This window comes from Anomaloglossus baeobatrachus, chromosome 10 (assembly GCF_048569485.1).
Source record: "Anomaloglossus baeobatrachus isolate aAnoBae1 chromosome 10, aAnoBae1.hap1, whole genome shotgun sequence".
NCBI classification, from domain to species: Eukaryota; Metazoa; Chordata; class Amphibia; order Anura; family Aromobatidae; genus Anomaloglossus; species Anomaloglossus baeobatrachus.
The window spans coordinates 164,950,607-164,971,919 of NC_134362.1; the positions used below are offsets into that span (position 1 = coordinate 164,950,607).

General features: G+C 51.3%; 1 protein-coding gene across 1 annotated transcript in view; it reads right to left on the reverse strand.

Annotated features, from left to right (window-relative positions):
* Window positions 1–16,686: 16,686 nt before the first annotated feature.
* Window positions 16,687–21,313, reverse strand: part of TSNAXIP1 (translin associated factor X interacting protein 1) — a 152,399-nt gene continuing 147,772 nt past the window's right edge. The window contains exons 15-16 of the mRNA XM_075326825.1: window positions 18,441–18,544; window positions 16,687–17,151 (exon numbers count right to left, since the gene is read on the reverse strand). Coding sequence (XP_075182940.1) covers window positions 16,947–17,151; window positions 18,441–18,544 — 309 coding nt within the window. The 3' untranslated portion in view covers window positions 16,687–16,946. The remainder of the gene's footprint in view (window positions 17,152–18,440; window positions 18,545–21,313) is intronic.

Below are 21,313 nucleotides of genomic sequence, written 5' to 3' on the forward strand. Positions count from 1 at the left end.
CTTTAGAAAAAGTATTTCTAAAGACCCTTTATCATATGCTAATGAGCACAGGGACTAGTCCTAAGGGCGTTGGTTCCTGCGCTCATTCTGCCCTCTTAGCATGTTAGCACATCCACATGGGCGTGCTAACCTGCTATTCAATGCCTACTGCCTAGCATCATCCTCGGCAGTGACGCACATACTTGTGTACGTTGCACCACCTCAGAACGCTGGGCATAGGGTCCGAGAGCATAATCAGAAGTCCCCGGCACTTCCAGTAATGCTCACTGCACCACTTGGAAGCCAGGATGCATACACCCGGCTTCATGGTGTGCATGACCGGAAGTCCGGGGATCATGCACACTAAACTGAAATCTAGCATCGGGCGCGGTGGCAGCAGAGGTGAGCGCGACCATCCTCTGACTGCGCATTCATTACCATGTAAGAACACCCACAGGGTCATGCTTCCATGCTAAGGGGGCTGACTAACTGAGGGAAGTAACACCCTTGTGACTAGTCCATGGCCTCATTACCATATGGTAAAAGATCTTTACAAATACTTTTTCTAAAGATCTCTTTATCTCTGCTACCAGATAAAGGGACGATTAGGCAGGGATCAACATTATGCACCCAGAACTACTTGTGGTTTCTCAGTCACCTCATTGGGGGACACAGAAACCATGGATTACTATGCTGACACTATGGGTGCGTGTCCACGATCAGTTTTTGCAGCATTTTTAGACGTAGCCTGCTTCAGCTGAGTCCAAAACGCTGTATTGTACAGTACAAGCACAGTGGATGGGATTTCTTTAAATCCTGTGCCCACAGTGCTTGTTTTTTCCGCAGCAAACACTGACCTGCAGTGCGTGTTTCCAGACCGCGGCATGTCAATTGTTTTGCAAGCAAGAGACCGCAGCTCTCCGAAATGAGATTGTGGGTACAAGCTCCCGCGGTATATTGCCAGGGTCACAGATTCCGTGACGCATATCCGGCATCATTAGCGACGTCGTTGCGTGTGACACAAACAAGCGGCCGTTAACGATGGGAAATACCAAATTGTCCATTGTTGACACGTCGTTCATTTTCAAAAAATCGTTGATTGTTGAGGACGCAAGTTGTTCGTCGTTCCCGAGGCAAAACACATTGCTATGTGTGACATCCGGGAACGATGAACTGCAGATCACCTGCGGCCGCCGGCAATGAGGAAGGAATAAGGTAGGCGGGATGTTACGGCCGCTCATCTCCGCCCCTCCGCTTCTATTGTGTGGCCGCTTACTGACACCGCTGTGACGCCGCACGAACCGCCCCCTTAGAAAGGAGGCGGTTCGCCAGCCACAGCAACGTCACTAGGCAGGTAAGTCCGTGTGGTGGCTCCTAACGATATTGTGCGCCACGGCCAGCGGTTTGGCCGTGACGCACAAACAATGGGGGCGGGTACGCTCACAAGCGATATCGCTGCGAGTAAAGCCCCCTTTAGAATTCATTTTTCAGGAAAACAAACCTAACTTCTCCCCACTCGATTTACATCGGGGCAGCGGACACCCAGTTATTCAGTTTAGCTTGGTGTCATTAGGAGACAGACATAGGTCTGAGTCCCCGATCTATTTTAGCCTGAGTGGTCAGGAGTCAACCTTCTCTCTTTTTGCATTTTAGATCCCAGATGGCCGCTAATTATTCATCTGCCCACATGTTTGTGAAGCTCTTAACTTTGCGGCTAAAAATGCAAACTTCAGGAGAAGGCAGGAGTGAGGGATATCTATACTTCCTTCTGCAGTACTGGTATAAGTTTTCCCGCTCCAGGGACACCTTTAGGACATCTTATAGTTCCTGTGCCCCCCAAATGAAGCGATTTTGGAGAAATTAATCATTTCTCTGACGCCTCATTGGGGGACACAGGACCATGGGTGTTATGCTGCCTATCCATAGGAGGACACGAAGTATATGCAAAAGCATAGCTCCTCCTCTGCAGTATACACCCCCTGGCCAAGCCAGGCAAGCTCAGTTTTAGCTTGGTGTCTGTAGGAGGCACTTCCTTTCAAGCTTTATTTCTTTGTCGCTCCATTGGGAGACCCAGACAATTGGGTGTATAGCTTCTGCCTCTGGAGGCCACACAAAGTATTACACTTTTAAAAAAGTGTAACCCCTCCCCTCTGCCTATACACCCTCCCGTGGACCACGGGCTCCTCAGTTTTATGCTTTGTGTGGAAGGAGGCACACATCCACTCATGCATTCTCATACATAGTTATGTCGGATGGAAAAAAAAGAGGACCCCGATGGGGTCCCCGGCATGTTCCCTTCTCACCCCACTATGTCGGCGGTGTTGTTAAGGTTGAGGTACCCATTGCGGGTACGGAGGCTGGAGCCACATGTCGTCTCCTTCACCATCTCTTATGCGGCTCTGGGAGAAGTGGGATCCTAAGCGGTCATCCATGTGCTGGGACCGTGCTCCATCCGCAGCCCGTGGTGGAACCTGCCGGACCGGAGCTTCTTCACCCCCAGGGACCGGGCCCTGCAACTTGAAGGTACTCTGTGTCCCCATGTGGGGACTGTACAGGGAGGGCACCTTCTCCCCGGAAGCCGCGGTAGTTCCGTCCGTTATCTTTTCGGCGGACTTCCGCGCAGACCGTGCCTGCTTGTCGGGCGCGGCCTTAAATTTAGTCCCCGGCTTCGCCGCGGCCTAGTCGCGAAAAATCCCGCCCCCGAGCCTGCCTGTCAGGGGTAAGGGCGGGATTACCGACATGACGTCGGCTTTGAGGGCTGGAGCATCTTGCATGTCTCACTCCCCCCCTCATTGACCACTTAGGGGGCTCCAGATTTCCGCTCTTTGCTAGCGCCGCCCTCGGCTCCACTCCCCCCCCCTGAGAGCTCCGGCGGCCATTTTTGGCATTCTGCCGGTGGATGCTAATCAGCGGCAAAGCTCTGCAGCTCCGGGGGACCCACGACAGGGAATCTGGAGGACACACTCCGCTCGTTAGCGGTCGGTAAGCCACACCGGTCACCCGGTGCTGGTCCCCCTAGGGTGCCGGGATATATATATCTATATATATATATATATATATATATATATATATATATAGATAGATAGATAGATAGATAGATAGATAGATAGATAGATAGATAGATAGATAGATAGATAGATAGATAGATAGATAGATAGATAGATAGATATATCTGTTCGGAAAGGCTGTATACCCTTTTCCCATATACCCTCAGTGGTCACTCTCCTAAGAGACAACAGCATGTCATCCATAAGGAGCAAAGCTACTAAGGCACAGGTTTTTTTCGCGGCCTGTACCTCTTGTGGGGCTATGTTGCCTGCGGGATCCACCTACCCTCACTATGATCAATGCTCGACTCCTGCCACGCTTGCTCAGCCGGAGCCCAGGGCACTTGTGGGCCCCTCGGCTCATGTAGATCCCCCTGCTCCCCCTGAGCAGGCTGCAGGGACAGAGTCCCCGTCATTGGCCTCTTTCGCTGAGAAGCTCTGTCACTTTCTCAATCCATTGCACAGTCTATGGACAAATGGTCATCTAAGCTCCTTGAGGCATTGCAGTCCAGACCGGGCTCTTCACAGGCCCCGGCCCCTGTTAGTTTGTCTCCCCCAGGGCCTTCTCGGTCCGCGCCGCAGCGCACTCCCAGGATAGCCCCTAGGTCCCAGGCGGAGGACTCCTGCCCGGATCGCAGTCCCAGACCGGCTAAGCGGCCTCGCTGGGACTCTTCCCCGGCCTACTCACGCTGCTCTGGATCCCAGCTTGAGGACTCTCAGGATGACGAGGCGGACGTGGGAGCTCAGGGCTCGCCTTTAGTAAATGATCTTATCTCGTCCATCAACCAGGTGTTGGATCTGTCTCCCCCGCCTCCACCTGTAGAGGAGTCTGCTTTTCAGCAGGAGAAACACCAATTCCGATTCCCCAAACGTCCGCGCAATACGTTCTTTGATCACTCTAACTTCAGGGACGCTGTCCAGAAGCCCAGAGCGGTCCCGGACAAGCGTTTTGCTAAACGGCACTCTGACACGCGTTATCCCTTTCCACCTGAAGTCGTTAAGGGCTGGGCACACTCTCCCATGGTGGGATCCTCCAGTCTCTAGATTGGCTGCTAGGTCCGTTGTGTCTGTTGCCGATGGCTCATCCCTGAAGGATGCCACTGACAGACAGATAGAGCTCTTGGTGAAGTCTATTTATGAGGCCACGGGCGCATCTTTCGCCCCGGCCTTTGCGGCCGTGTGGGCTCTCCAAGCAATCTCGGCATGTCTGACTGAGATTAATGCTGTCACGCGGAATTCTGCTCCGCATGTTTCTTCCTTGACCTCTCAGGCATCAGCATTTTCGTCCTTCGCAATGAACGCCGTCCTGGACTCCGCTAGCCGTACGGCCGTGGCATCCGCTAACTCCGTGGCTGTCCCCAAGGCCATGTGGCTGCGCGAATGGAAAGCAGACTCTGCTTCCAAAAGGTTCTTAACTGGTTTGCCCTTTTCTGGCGAACGTTTATTTGGCGAACGGTTGGATGAGATTATTAAGGAATCCTCGGGAAAGGACTCCTCCTTACCCCAGTCCCAAACCTAAGAGACCTCAGCAGAGAAAAATCCAATCGAGCTTTCGGTCCTTTCGTCCCTCCGCCAAGCCCCAATCCTCTTCGTCCAACCGGCCGGAGAAAGGCCAGAGGAACTCCTATGCGTGGCGGTCCAAGTCACGTCCCCAAAAGGCCGCAGGAGGCACTGCCTCCAAGACGGCCTCCTCATGACTCTCGGCCTCACCTAGCCACATCCTCGGTCGGTGGCAGGCTCTCCCGCTTTGGCGACGCCTGGTGGCCACACGTTCAAGACCGATGGGTGAGAGACATTCTGTCTCATGGTTACAGGATAGAGTTCAGCTCTCGACCTACGGCTCGTTTCTTCAGAACCTCCCCACCACCCGCACAGGCCGACGCACTTTTACAGGCAGTGGACGCTCTAAAGATAGGAGTTGTGATCCCCGTTCCCCTTCAGGAACGTGGTCGCGGATTTTACTCCAACTTGTTCGTGGTGCCAAAGGACGGGCCATTCCGTCCCGTTCTGGACCTCAAGCTACTCAACAGACATATGAGAACCAGACTTTTTCGGATGGAATCTCTCCGCTCGGTCATCGCTTCCATGTCACAAGGAGACTTCCTAGCATCGATCAACATCAAGGATGCTTATCTCCATGTGCCGATCGCACCCGAACATCAACGTTTCCTGCGTTTCGCCATCGGGGACGAAAGCCTCCAGTTCGTTGCATTGCCCTTCGGCCTGGCGACAGCCCCACGGGTTTTCACCAAAGTCATGGCATCCGTCGTGGCGGTCCTGCACTCTCAGAACCACTCGGTGATCCCCTACTTGGACGATCTCCTAGTCAGGGCCCCTTTCTCGGGTGGCGTGTCAACAAAGTCTTACCCTCACTCTGGCGACTCTCCAGCAGTTCGGGTGGATCATCAATTTCCCGAAATCCAAGTTGACGCCGACCCAATCACTGACTTACCTCGGGATGGAGTTTCATACCCAGCAAGCGTTAGTCAAGCTACCGCGCGACAAACAGCTATCTCTGCAGGCGGGGGTGCAATCACTTTTTCGGAGTCAGTCACACCCCTTAAGGCGCCTCATGCACTTCCTGGGGAAGATGGTGGCAGCTATGGAGGCAGTGCCGTTCGCGCAATTCCATCTATGGGCACTCCAATGGGAAATTCTTCGCAAATGGGACAAGAGTTCGGCTTCCCTCGACAGGAACATCTCTCTCTCCCTTGCAACCAAAACATCACTTCAGTGGTGGCTCCTACCCACATCTGTCTCGGGGAAAATCCTTCCTACCCCCAACCTGGGCCGTGGTCACCACGGACGCGAGCCTGTCAGGTTGGGGGGGCGGTTTTTCTCCACCACAGGGCTCAAGGAACCTGGACTCCAATAGAATCGTCCCTTCAGATCAATATCCTGGAGATAAGGGCAGTATATCTAGCCCTATTGGCTTTCCATTGGTGGCTGGAGGGCAGGCAGATCCGAATCCAGTCGGACAACGCCACTGCCGTCGCCTACATCAACCACCAAGGTGGCACTCTCAGTCGTCAAGCCTTCCAGGAAGTCCGGCGGATTCTGCAGTGGGTGGAAGTCACAGGCTCTACCATCTCCGCAGTTCACATCCCGGGCGTAGAAAACTGGGAAGCAGATTTTCTCAGTCGTCAGGGCATGGACGCGGGGGAATGGTCTCTTCACCCAGACGTGTTTCGAGAGATCTGTCGCCGCTGGGGAACGCCGGACGTCGATCTCATGGCGTCACGACACAACAACAAGGTCCCGGCCTTCATGGCGCGGTCTCAGGATCACAGAGCTCTGGCAGCGGATGCTTTGGTCCAGGATTGGTCGCAGTTTCGACTGCCATATGTGTTCCCACCTCTGGCAATGCTGCCCAGGGTACTACGAAAGATCCGGTCCGACTGCCGTCGCGCCATTCTCGTCGCTCCAGACTGGCCGAGGCGGTCGTGGTACCCGGATCTGTGGCATCTCACGGTGGGTCAACCGTGGGCACTTCCAGACCGCCCAGACTTGCTGTCACAAGGCCCGTTTTTCCATCTGAATTCTGTGGCCCTCAACCTGACTGTGTGGCCATTGAGTCCTGGCTCATAGCGTCTTCAGGGTTATCTCAGGATGTCATTGCCACCATGAGACAAGCCAGGAAGCCAACGTCCGCCAAGATCTATTACAGGTCTTGGCAAATCTTCTTATCCTGGTGCTCTGATAACGGTTTTCCTCCATGGCCATTTGCCTTACCAACATTCCTTTCGTTCCTACAATCTGGAATGGACAAGGGTTTGTCCCTCGGCTCTCTCAAGGGCCAAGTATCGGCGCTCTCCGTGTTTTTTCAAAAGCGTCTAGCTAGGCTTCCGCAGGTCTGCACGTTCCTGCAGGGAGTTTGCCACATGGTCCCACCTTACAAACGTCCGTTGGAACCTTGGGATCTTAACAGGGTCCTGACGGCTCTTCAAAAGCCGCCTTTTGAGCCGCTGCGGGATGTCTCTCTCCCGTCTTTCTCAGAAGGTGGCCTTCCTGGTGGCAGTCACATCTCTTCGGAGAGTGTCTGAGCTTGCAGCGCTGTCATGCAAAGCTCCCTTCCTGGTTTTCCACCAGGATAAGGTGGTTCTGCGTCCGATTCCGGAATTTCTCCCTAAGGTGGTATCCCCTTTTCATCTCAATCAGGATATCTCCTTACCTTCCTTTTGCCCTAATCCAATTAACCAGTGTGAAAAGGATTTGCATTCTTTGGATCTTGTGAGAGCACTCCGGTTCTACGTGTCTCGCACGGCGCCCCTGCGCCGTTCAGACGCGCTCTTTGTCCTTGTCGTTGGCCAGCGTAAGGGCTCTCAGGCCTCCAAGTCAACCTTGGCTCGGTGGATCAAGGAACCGATTCTCGAGGCCTACCGTACTTCTGGGCTTCCGCTCCCTTCAGGGTTGAAAGCCCATTCTACCAGAGCCGTAGGTGCGTCCTGGGCATTGCGGCACCGGGCGACGGCTCAGCAGGTGTGTCAGGCAGCTACGTGGTCTAGTCTGCACACTTTCACGAAGCACTATCAAGTGCATACCTATGCTTCGGCAGACGCCAGTCTAGGTAGGCGAGTCCTCCAGGCGGCGGTTGCCCACCTGTAAGAGGGGGCCGTTTTCGGCTCTTTTTATTGAGGTATTGTTTTACCCACCCAGGGACTGCTCTTGGACGTCCCAATTGTCTGGGTCTCCCAATGGAGCGACAAAGAAAAAGGGAATTTTGTTTACTTACCGTAAATTCCTTTTCTTCTAGCTCCTATTGGGAGACCCAGCACCCGCCCCTGTGCCCTTCGGGCTGGTTGTTCTTTTGTGTACACATGTTGTTGATGTTGAATTATTGTTTTGGTTCATGGTCTTCAGTTCTCCGAACATCCTTCGGATTGAATTTACCCTAGACCAATTTATAAGTTTTCTCCTTCCTGCTTTTGCACCAAAACTGAGGAGCCTGTGGTCCACGGGAGGGTGTATAGGCAGAGGGGAGGGGTTACACTTTTTTAAAAGTGTAATACTTTGTGTGGCCTCCAGAGGCAGAAGCTATACACCCAATTGTCTGGGTCTCCCAATAGGAGCTAGAAGAAAAGGAATTTACGGTAAGTAAACAAAATTCCCTTTTTTTTTGAGGGCGACTGTTTCCTTTTGGGACCGATCTCCCACTACCATCAATGGGCGGGATTGTGGAGTGTCTCCTCCACGTACTCCCTCCTGCGACGCTGGATCCTGGGCTTGACGATGGGTTCCACAGACACCGACTTTCCAAAGCCCAGGGTAGAGGCCTGTGCCCCTATAGCCCAATTCCTCAGCCCCTCTTTGCAGGCTCTGAGTTGAATATGGCACCGTTGTGACCGGACCCAGCAAGCTGACTCTGCTATTTTCACTGCCTGGACTGAAGCAGTGTTTTAAGGTGAGATCCCCCTGACTGGTTTCCCAGACAAAGGGAGAAAAGACGCTGCAGGGAAGGCTCCCAGGACATTTACAGTATTTATTATGAGAAAGTCCCTTGCTGAGTGCAAGGAGGAGAGCCCCAAGGATTCTGCACACACAGTGTTAACTTTTCTCTACCTTGCTGGCTGGAGGAAGGGGGAAGTCACTCCTGTTTGCAGAAAGTCCTGCAGATAATTTCCCGGTGGCAGGGGGAGGGCCCAGGGCTCAGGGACTTACGCTGTTTATTTGCTCTGCCACAAAAGCCGGCTGATAACCACCAGTGACAAGCTGTGTGCTGACTGGAGGGAGAGGGAGGAAAACTATCAGAAGCTCCCTTCCCGCTGTTTTTTTTACTACCGACAGCAGGGGGGGGGCACGCTGACTTCAACTTCGCGCTCTTTTAGCGCTAAGCCCCGGCCCCCGTGGCCGCGATAAGCCCCGCCCCCCAGGAAAGTGTGCGAAGATCTCCATAGAGCTTAATCCTTCCTGAGGACAGGGCCATCGGCTGATTCTGGTGAGGTGCTTGCTTCACTTGTAGCTCTGCTGAGCATTGCTCCCCCTCCTGGCATACTCCTATTAGGAACATGCAGAATTCTAAGGGCATTAAGAGTGCTAAGGCTCACATAGTCTATTATTCAGCCTGCCATGCTGAGCTACCACGTAAACACACCTCTTCTCTCTGTGAGTCCTGTGCCCCTATAGCCCCCCCGCCACCACCGCCGCATCAGTCAGCCCAGAGCCTAGGGCTCCCAGCCCACCGGAATGGGCACAGTTTCTGTCCCAATCCATGGAAAAACTGTCACAGAACCTGCTGCTGGCTATGCAGTGTCGTCCTCCACACCCTTCTGGGTCCCTGGACAGAAGGCAGCCTGAGGATACCCCTATGGAGGATCCTTCTGAGGTAATCCGGGCACATGCTTCACCGGTTGCAGGGAGCAGGAAAAGAGCACATGGCCGGGTATCTCCAGCGGGCTCTCCCTCGGGAGCACACAGGGCAGAAACTCATGGAGTCCCGGTACCCTTTTGCCTCACCTGCCTTTAAGGGCTGGGCCGATCCGCCCTCGGTCGACCCCCCCCGGTCTCCCGCCTTACCACAAAGACGCTCCTGTCTTTACCCGATGGTTCCTCCATCAAGGACCCGACAGACAGGTGGAGCACCTCGCCCGCTCTGCTTTTTGAGGCTGCGGGTTCCTCCCTCTCGCCCTCCTTTGCCGCTGTGTGGGTCGCAAAGGCGATCTCTGACTGGGCAGAATCCCTTAACAGTTCGCTTGAGGAATCCCAGTTCACTCATACCTTCACAGAGAAAACAGCTCAAATTGCCGCTGCGGCAGCATACCTCATGCAGGCCTCCATGGACGCTGCTACCTGCGCAGCGTTTGCCGCCTCAAATACCATAGCCATCCGTAGCGCTCTCTGGCTCCGACAATGGCGAGCGGACTCTGCCTCCAAGAAGTCTCTCATGGGCCTTCCCTTTTTTCCAGACCGATTGTTTGGTGAACGTCTGGACAAGCTCTTTTCTGACGCCACGGGAGGAAAGAGTACCTCCCTCCCCCAGCTGAAGTCCAGGGCGTCCTTCACCAGACATCCACAGTCCTCGCTCCGCTCCTTTCGGAACTCATTTGGTTGGTCGACATCCCGTGCTGTTCCCGCCACCAGCCGTGGACTACGCAGGGACCGACCTTCTCAGCTCTCCCCGAAACCCACTTCGTCATGGCAGCCTAGACCGAAACAGTCCAGGACTAGGGAGACTCGGCCACGACGTTTTTCTCCCCCTCATGACTCCTTCGGCGCCCTGGAAGACACACTCATTGCAGGAGGTCGACTGCGGCTCTTTCATCACATCTGGGCTGCCGCCTCAGACGACAAATGGGTGCAAGACCTTGTGTTTTCCGGTTACCACATAGAATTTCGGACCCGACCCCCGAGTCGGTTCTTTCTCAAACCCCCCAAAGACGCAAACGACGCAAAGCTTTTTTTTCTCAGCAATCCACTCGCTCCTAACAGCGGGAGTGATACCTGTCCCAGACGACGAGAAGTTCTGGGGTTTTTATTCCAACCTCTTTGTGGTCCCCAAAAAGGATGGGTCAGTTCCACCCATCCTGGACCTCAACCACCTGAACAAACATGTGCACGTACGGAGATTCAGAATGGAGTCCCTAAGGTCCATTATTGCATCCATGGTCGAAGGGGAATTCCTCGCCTCCATAGACATCAAGGACACGTACCTGCACATACCCATCGCCCCAGATCACCAAAAGTTCCTCCGCTTTGCAGTTCAGAACTCCCATTTTCAATTCGTAGCCCTACCCTTCGGCCTTGCCACCACACCAAGGGTCTTCACCAAAGTCATTCCATTTGTCGTCTGAGGCGGCAGCCCAGATGTGTTGAAAGAGCTGCAGTCGACCTCCTACAATGAGTCATGAGGGGGGAAAACGTCGTGAACGAGTCTCCCTAGTCCTGGACTGTTTCGGTCTAGGCTGCCATGACTAAGTGGGTTTCGGGGAGAGCTGAGAAGGTCGGTCCCTGCGTAGTCCGCGGCTAGTGGCGGGGGCAGAGCGGGATGTCGACTAACCAAATGAGTTCCGAAAGGAGCGTAACGAGGACTGTGGACGTCTGGTGAAGGTCGTCCTGGGCTTCAGCTGGGGAAGGGAGGTACTTTTTCCTCCCGTGGCGTCAGAAATGAGCTTGTCCAGACGTTCGCCAAACAATCGGTCTGGAAAAAAAGGAAGGCCCGTGAGCGACTTCTTGGAAGCAGAGTCCGCTCGCCATTGTCGGAGCCAGAGAGCTCTACGGATGGCTATGGTATTTGAGGCGGCAAAAGCTGCGCAGGTAGCAGCGTCAATGGAGGCCTGCATGAGGTACTCTGCCGCAGCGGCAATTTGAGCTGTTACCTCTGTGACGGTATGAGGGAACTGGGATTCCTCAAGCAAAGTGTTATGGGATTCTTCCCAGACCGAGATCACCTTTGCGACCCACACAGAGGCAAAGGAGGGCGAGAGGGAGGAACCCGCAGCCTCAAAGGCAGAGCGGGCGAGGTGCTCCACCTGTCTGTCTGTCGGGTACTTGATGGAGGAACCATCGGGTAAAGACAGGAGCGTTTTTGTGGCAAGGCAAGAGACAGGGGGGTCAACCGAGGGCGGATTGGCACAGCCCTTAGGGGCAGGTGAGGCAAAAGGGTACCAGGACTCCATGAGTTTTTGGTTACCGAAGCGCCTGTCAGGCTTCTCCCTTTGCTTTGTGAGGATATCCTGAAACTCTGGGTGATCAGCGAAAACCTTTTGGGGTTTCCTTGCCCTCTTAAAGGAGACCACATGGTTAGTGGTAGTGGACGGGGACACATGCAGAGTTTGGTTGATTGCAGCTATAAGGGAGTCTATTGCAGCTTGATCATCTGGGGAGGGTGAAACCAAGGTGTCATCCTGGTACAAACAGCATTCTCCCTCCTTCAGCTCTTCAGAAGCCATGGAGCGTGTGGGAGAGCCTGCCCTGTGTGCTCCCGAGGGAGAGCCATGGGGGCCATGAGAGAGTGCTGGAGACACCCGGCCGTGTGCTCTTTTCCTGATCCCTGCAACCGGTGAAGCATGGGCCCGGATTACCTTAGAAGAATCCTCCATAGGGGTATCCTTAGGCTGCGTTCCGTCCAGGGGCCCAGAAGGGTGTGGAGGACGACATTGCATAGCCAGCAGCAGGTTCTGTGAGAGTTTTTCCATGGATTGGGACAGAAACTGTGCCCATTCTGGTGGGCTGGGAGCCCTAGGCTCTGGGCTGACGGTTGCGGGGGGGTCTTGGGGGGCTATAGGGGCACAGGACTGACAGAGAGAAGAGGTGTGTTTACGTGGTAGCTCAGCGTGGCAGGCAGTGCAGGCTGAATAATAGACTATGTGAGCCTTAGCACTCTTAGTACCCTTAGAGTTCTGCATGTTCCTAATAGGAGTATGCCAGGAGGGGGAGCAATGATCTGCAGAGCTGCAAGTGAAGCAGTGGGAAGCAAGGATTGTATTTGCTTCAGTGTACCTCACCAGAATCAGCCGATGGTCCTGCGTCCTCAGGAAGGAGTCTCTGTGGAGATCTTTGCGCGGTTTCCTGGGGGGGGGCTTATCGCGGTTCGCGGGGGGTGGGGTTTAGCGCTAAAGGAGCGCTAAAGTCAGTGTGCCCCCCTGTTGTCGGCAGGAAAAAAACGGCGGGAAGGGAGCTTTTGAGGCAGTTTTTCTCCCTATGCCTCCAGTCAGCACACAGCTACCAGTAGATTATCTCTTCAGGAGTCCCTGCCATCAGCAAGGGACTCCCCCTCCTCCAGCCAGCATGCAGCTAGAGGGAATAAACACTGAGTTTATGAGCCCTGGGAGCCCTCCCCCCGCCACCGTTTGATTATCTCTGCAGGATTCCCTGCAATCAGCAAGGGACTTTCCTGTCCTCCAGCCAGCACGGAAACCAGTCAGGGGGGATCTCACCTTAACACTGCCTCAGTCCAGGCAGTGGAAATAGCAGAGTCAGCTTGCTGCGTATGGCCACACAGGTGCAATGTATCAACTCAGAGCCTGCAAAGAGGGGCTGAGGAATTGTGCCTCTGCCCTGGGCTCTGGAAAATCTGTGTCTGTGGGACCCGTCGTCCAGTAAAAGGCAGCCTAGGATCCAGTGTCGCAGGAGGGGTTACGTGGAGGCAACACTCCGCGTTCCCTCCCGTTGCTGGTACTGGGAGATCGGTCCCTAAGGGAAACCGTCGCCCTCAAAAAATAACAAAACCTTGAAAGGATGTGCCTCCTACAGACACTAAGCTAAAACTGAGGTTGCCTGGCCAGGGGGTGTATACTGCAGAGGAGGAGCTAATGCTTTTTGCATCTACTTAGTGTCCTCCTATGGATAGGCAGCATAACACCCATGGTCCTGTATCCCCCAATGAGGCGTCAGAGAAATATTAAAATTCTACTCTATGCCCCTTTAAAAGGTCTTTAATAAATGTTAAAAGAGAAGGGCCCAATATTGACCTTTGTGTTACCCCACTGTTAACTGTTACCCAGTCTGAGTGTGTTCTATTCATACCCAACTTTTTTTTTCTCTTATCATTAAGCCAATTTTTAACCCAATTACATATGTTTTCCACTATTCGCATTATTTTCATTATATATACACCAACCTTTTGTGTGGCACCGTATCAAACACCTATGAAATGCCCATACACACATCGACTGTGTTTCCACCAGTCCAGTCTGGAACTTACGTCCTCATAGAAGCTGATCAGATTAGTTTGACAGGACTGATCCTTCATAAACCCATGTTGATACTGGGTCATTAGGTTATTCTTCTTGTTGAGTTAAGTACCAAAAATCTTTATATTCTAAAAAAATGAATATACATGCTCCACTCAGCTGAGCGTTCCAAGAAGGACAAAAATCAGCTTCCAGACTAGTAGAAAATCGGCATGTTGAAATCCCTCTTTACCCAAAATGTATTGATTGAGGACAACTGAAAGACCACAATAGAAGAGCTTGTCAGGCTAATCCTGTCATTATCCAAAATTTTCATATATAGAAGAGTTGTTGCCTACTACACTGTGCAGAATTATTAGGCAAATGAGTAATGTTATACATGTTGTCCTACTCCAAGCTGTATAGGCTTGGGAGCCAACTACCAATTAAGTAAATCAGGTGATGTGCATCTCTGTAATGAGGAGGGGTGTGGTGTAATGACATCAACAACCTATATAAGGTGTGCTTAATTATTAGGCAACTTCCTTTCCTTTGGCAAAATGGGTCAGAAGAGAGATTTGACGGGCTCTGAAAAGTCCAAAATTGTGAGATGTCTTGCAGAGGGATGCCGCAGTCTTGCAATTGCCAAACTTTTGAAGCGTGATTACCGAACAATCAAGCGTTTCATGGCAAATAGCCAACAGAGTCGCAAGAAGCGTATTGGGCAAAGAAGGTGCAAAATAACTGCCCATGAATTGAGGAAAATCAAGCGTGAGGATGCCAAGATGCCATTTGCCACCAGTTTGGCCATATTTCAGAGCTGCAACGTTACTGGAGTATCAAAAAGCACAAGGTGTGCCATACTCAGGGACATGGCCAAGGTAAGGAAGGCTGAAAAACCACCACCTGTGCACAAGAAACATAAGATAAAACGTCAAGACTGGGCCAAGAAATATATTAAGACTGATTTTTCAAAGGTTTTATGGACTGATGAATGAGAGTGACTCTTGATGGGCCAGATGGATGGGCCAGAGGCTGGATCAGTAAAGGGCAGAGAGCGCCACTCCGACTCAGACGCCAGCAAGGTGGAGGTGGGGTACTGGTATGGGCTGGTATCATCAAACAGGAACTTGTGGGACCTTTTCGGGTTGAGGATGGAGTGAAGCTCAACTCCCAGACCTACTGCCAGTTTCTGGAAGACAATTTCTTCAAGCAGTGGTACAGGAAGAAGTCGATATTGTTTCTGGAAGACAATTTCTTTAAGCAGTGGTACAGGAAGAAGTCGATATTGTTCAAGAAAAACATGATTTTCATGCAGTACAATGCTCCATCACATGCATCCAACTACTCCACAGCGTGGCTGGCCAGTAGAGGTCTAAAAGATGAAAAAATAATGACATGGCCCCCTTGCTCACCTGATCTAAACCCCATAGAGAACCTGTGGTCCCTCATAAAATGTGAGATCTACAGGGAGGGAAAACGGTACACCTCTCGAACAGTGTCTGGAGGCTGTGGTGGCTGCTGCACGCAATGTTCATCGTAAACAGATCAACCAATGACAGAATCTATGGATGGTCGGCTGCTGAGTGTCCTCAGAAAGAAAGGGGCTATATTGGTCACTAGGTTTTTGGGTTTTGTTTTTGCATGTCAGAAATGTTTATTTCTACCTTTTGTGCAGTTATATTGGTTTACCTGGTGAAAATAAACAAGTGAGATGGGAATATATTTGGTTTTTATTAAGTTGCCTAATAATTCTGCACAGTAATAGTTACCTGCACAAACCGATATCCTCCTAAGATAGCCAAATCTTAAAAAAAAAAAAAACACACTCCAACTTCCAAAAATATTACGCTTTGCTATTTGATTCTTTTGGGTTGATTGAGAACATAGTTGTTGATCAATAATAAAAAAAAATCCTCTAAAATACAACTTGCCTAATTGTGCACACGGTGTATTTATTGATGGCAAGAATAATGTAATCGGCATAACTATTCCTGCCGTGAAAAAACACTGGAAGTCCAATTACGTTTGAGTTCAGTGATGTTTTTAAAAATGAATCCAGACTTACTGTCAGACTACCCATCAACAGCCCCAATAGACCCCCATTAGAGTGAACGTGCTTTATTTAGGTTTGCCAGGAAAAAGGATCAGACACACAAGCCATGACTGTCATAAAAAAAAGGTTAGAATGTACAATTGGTGGGGTCTGACTGCTAGAATGGAGGACCCCCACTCACTTAGATGTATAACCATAGGCTTTGATGAGAGCGGCGTAGACCATTACCCCGGCAAGTGTGCAGCCCAGAGGGAATTGAAGGCTCCCATTCTAGCCATCTGTGGGTTCCTGGAAATCGTCCGCCTCCAGGAATCTGCAGCTGGTCATATACGAGAGCCGACAGACAAACGCTTTCTCACCCGGTCACATGTTCATGTATATTAAATGGGAGAGAGGATAAAGTGGCTGACAGACAGCTCTGGTGGAGTCTTATGTACTCTGTAAAGAAACGACATGGGGGTGGGAGTGGGCGGGTTGACGTTCTAACAATCTGAACCTTGATGTGTATGGGGGGAGGAGGTGGGGAGGAAAGGGGAGATGGGCATAGGGGGGGATATGGGTATATGGGGGGGTAGGGAGGAAGGGGGAGATGAGGATATGGGGGGGTGGGGAAGAAGGGGGAGATGAGGATATGGGGGTGGATGGGGGGAGAGATGGGAAGGGGGTGATTGGGATATGAGGAGGTGGGGAGATGGGATGGGGAGGAAGGGGAAATGGGGAGGAAAAGGGCGATGGGGGATGGGCATAGGGGGGAGATGGGGGGGAGGAAGGGAGAGATGGGAGGGATGTGGAGGAAGGGGGAGATGGGCATGAGGGGAATGGGAATATGGGGGGGATGATATGGGGGGCCTCCCAGCTTTGGATGGTTGGCTGATCCCATTGAAATTGACAGCTACGGCCGAATGTCGTCTACTTTGGGTGAAGGCCTTAGTATTTGTCACCGGCCCCAGGGACTGGCGTTGCTTCTGAATCAGAAAAAATCTTGTATAAAACCCTGTTTAAAAAAATGTTTTTTTTTTTATTTCTAAGAGTTATTTCTAAAATCAAAATTGTTTTAAATACAAATTGATTTTATAAATGCTAAAGTTTCTTTATTGATCTCCAGACTGCAGCTTATTCACAACTCCCATCTTCTGCCCGTCAGCGTTTGCTGGGATTTGTAGTTCTGCAGCACATGGAGAGCCCAGATAGGAGGTGTCAGTCTTGCGTAATATAACACAGGGTTAGCGGTATTCTCAGATAATAAGCGCTCTATGTTCACTCCTCAGCCACCGGTCCAGTTTTCTTGACGTTTACAGCCTCCAAATTCTGAAATATCTGGTTGGGAGACAGCGGTGTGTCCGCGTCAAGTTGTTCCTTGGGAACTTTAAAGGCTGAAGATAGATATCTGTCCAGGGTCTCGTCATCAATGGCAGGATCCACAGACAAAATTGCGGTCTTAAGATCTTCTGGTTTAACAGGACTAAAATGCAAAAAAAAAAAAATATTGAAATTATATTCACAATATTTGTGTGCAGCCCTGGCCACGACGGTAAATGTAACCACTGGCACTGATCATTGCCATGCAAATTGGCAGCTGAGGCACCTACTTTGGTTTATGCCCCCTTTAACCGGTAAACCACCATCCAATGTAATGTATAGCAAGTCTAGTGTAGGAGATAAAACCAGCAGGTGACCACTTGTTTTTTTTGTGGTTTTTTAGTCACCATAGTAAATCGAAATATTGACAACGCTGATTCCTGGTAAATTGCTGGTTTTCACAACCAGTCTGTACTTGTCAAACCATCAACGTACATAAGACAACCCCTTTTAACAGTTGTCTGGTAACCATGAAACAAAATCACTAGTTGTACCAATCTTTGTGGCGTCACATTGACCACATGGTACTAGACGACGGTTTTTGCTTAGTAGTGATGAGCGAGCACTACCATGCTCTGTACTCGCAATGAGCGGTTGGAGGCTTGGATTGGAGCGACTCAATTACCCAAGTATAATGGAAGTCTATGAGGAACTCAAGCATTTTTCTGGGAAATCTGGGGGAAAAGCTCGATTTCCCCATTGACTTCCATTATACTCTAAATACAAGTAACACTCAATTGAGCCTCCAACTTCTGGTTACGAGTACCGAGCATGGTAGTGCTCGCTCCTCACTAGTTACCAATACTAAGCACCCGAGCATGGTAGTGCTCACTCGTCACTAGTTACAAGTACCGAGCATGGTAGTGCTCGCTCCTCACTAGTTTCGAGTACCAAGCACCCGAGCATGGTAGTGCCCGCTCCTCACTAGTTACCAGTACTGAGCACCTGAGCATGGTAGTGCTCACTCATTACTAGTTACAAGTACCGAGCATCCGAGCATTGTAATGCTCGCTCATCACTAGTTACAAGTACTGAGCACCTGAGCATGGTAGTGCCCACTCATCACTAGTTACGAGTACAGAGCATGGTAGTGCCCGCTCATCACTAGTTACGAGTACAGAGCATGGTAGTGCCCGCTCATCACTAGTTACGAGTACAGAGCATGGTAGTGCCCGCTCATCACTAGTTACAAGTACTGAGCACCCGAGCATGGTAGTGCCCGCTCATCACTAGTTACGAGTACTGAGCACCTGAGCATGATAGTGCCCGCTCATCACTAGTTACGAGTACTGAGCACCCGAGCATGGTAGTGCCCGGTCATCACTAGTTACGAGTACTGAGCACCTGAGCATGGTAGTGCCCGCTCATCACTAACGCTTAGTAATCACTTACTTGTTTCCAAGTATATTTCTTAGCTCTATTAGATATTGCTTTCTCTCGGCAGAAAATTGATTCCGGAGTACGCCAATAAAGTGACTAGGATTTCCTTCTTCATCCTATATATATATAAAAAAAGTATCAATGTACATAGTGTATAACCAATTTTTAACCTCCTGAAAACCAAAAGAAGTCTTTTTTTATACTCTGGAAATACCTTTTTATTTTTTGTTCAACATAGTGTTATGAGAGGCACAAATTTTGATAAAAATACATTGTCCCTGCAGTTCGTTTGTCTGGTATCCACCAATCTTGGTTAAAAAAAACAAAATGCAAACAATATAGGCCCCAGCTCTATGGTGATTTTCTCTGGTTTTAAGGCATTGTGTAGAAGCTGGATGCTACTGATTCTTTAAGTGGTGCACGCCTCTTAAAGAATGACGACCGACTAACCAGTGGCGGGTGATGTACCACACCAGAAATCTTACTCCAGTCACTGACTAGAATATGATTCCCAGTGCAAGAAACTCGAAGGCTGGTCGAGCTGTGCCTATGCCCCCTTTTAGTAATTTTTAATCCAGAGTCCTGGAGAAATTGCTTTGATAAATCGGGGCCATAATGTTACAAAATTACATCTTCTATTACCTCTTACATAGGGACACAGTTTAGCAATGTCTTTGAATCCATTGTTGGAGAACTGCAACTCTTGGGATGCACTGACTGCATCAGGCTTTTACAGTCAGGTACTGCATAAATGGAAAATGATCTGAGACCCCCATGATAATTTGGGTATGTTCAATGCCTACTCATTAGAAGCTAAAACAGGGGCATAACTGTGTCCTAATCTATATATATATATAATTGCCTTATTCTGTCTGTCTTGCTCCAAAATGACGTCATTACAGTAACAACCATCGCCACACCGCGCGCGCTAGAGAGCCTGCGACCAACGGCTCAGCTAACTTAACAGCCCGAACTACGGGCCGACAGGACGACGCCCGACAATTCTTTGTTGCTCCATTGGGAGACCCAGACAATTGGGTGTATAGCTATGCCTCCGGAGGCCACACAAAGTATTACACTAAAAGTGTAAAGCCCCTCCCCTTCTGCCTATACACCCCCCGTGCTCCCACGGGCTCCTCAGTTTTCATGCTTTGTGCTAAGGAGGCAGACATGCACGCATAGCTCCACAGCTTAGTCAGCAGCAGCTGCTGACTATGTCGGATGGAAGAAAAGAGGGCCCATAACAGGGCCCCCAGCATGCTCCCTTCTCACCCCACTCTTGTCGGCGGTGTTGTTAAGGTTGAGGTATCCATTGCGGGTACGGAGGCTGGAGCCCACATGCTGTTTTCCTTCCCCATCCCCTTTAGGGCTCTGGGTGAAGTGGGATCCTAATCGGTCTCCAGGCACTGAGACCGTGCTCCATCCACAGCTCCTGGGGACTCTGCTGGATAAGGAGCCGAGTATCGTCAGGGACAAGGCCCTGCTACTTTAAGGTACTCTGTGTCCCCGTGGGGACCGCGCACAGAAACACTCCAGCATTGCTGGGTGTGTTAGTGCGCCGGGGACCGCAGCGCTGACCGCGCTTGTGCCATCACACACTGCAGCGTGCTGGGTGTGTTAGTTTATGGGGACTACCGCGCTGACCGCCGCTGCCATTTTTACATGCGGCGCGGCTGGGACTGTTAGTGGGCCGGGGACTACCGCGCCGACCGGGCTTATACGCCGGCCGCGCTTATAACTTTAGTCCCCGGCTTTTGCGGCCTAGTCTCACTTTTTTCCCGCCCCCAGGCCTGCCAGTCAGGGGAAGGGCGGGACGCTGTACGAGAAGTCAGCACTGAGGGCTGGAACATGCTTTGCATACTCCACCCCCCTCACTGTGCACAGTGGGGCACCAGATTCCCGCACTTTCTAGGGCACGCCCACGGCCCCCTCCTCTCCTCAGGACGCCGGCAGCCATTCCTGTCAGCTCTTCTGACGCTGGAGAGGGGAGACAAGCTCGGGGAGACCCAGGCAGGGATTCTGGTGACCACACAACCGCTTTGAGCGGGCGGTAAGCAGCACCTGAGGTGCTGGCCCCACTTGTGCAGAAGTGTACTTATAGATTATATGATTATAGGCTATACTTTACACTGTATGGTGCACGGTTGATTTTTGGCTATATACCCTCCTGGATTGCTCAGGGGAGACAACAGCATGGCGTCCACAAGAAGCAAGGGTGCCAAAGCACAGGCTTACTATGCTGCCTGCGCCGCATGTACGGCTATACTACCGGCAGGTTCCACTGACCCTCATTGTGTGCAATGCTCGGCTCCTGTAGCACTTACTCAGCCGGAGCCTCTGCTAAGGGTGGCCCAGGAGGAACCACCTGCTAACACTGTCCAGGTGACAGGGACGGAGTTTGCAGTTTTTACTGAAAGACTTTCTGAGACTATGGCTAAGATACTAGAAGCTTTGCAGTCCAGACCGGTATCTCAGACCATGGGCACTGTGGAATCATTGCTCCCTGGTTCCCCTCAGTTGGAACAACAATGTTCTCCCGGGGTGTCTCATAGATCCCAGGGTGAGGTCTCACACGGACCGCAGCCCCAGACCGCCTAAGCGAGCTCGCTGGGAAATTCCCTCGACATCATCACATTGTTCAGGGTCTCAGCGGGAGGACTCTCTGTATGATGAAGCGGAGGTAGCTGATCAGGATTCTGATCCTGAGGCCGCTCTCAATCTTGATACTCCGGATGGGGACGCCATAGTGAATGATCTTATCGCGTCCATCAATCAAATGTTGGATATTTCTCCCTCAGCTCCTCCAGTAGAGGAGTCAGCTTCTCAGCAGGAGAAATTCCGTTTCAGGTTTCCCAAGCGCACAACGAGTATGTTTCTGGACCACT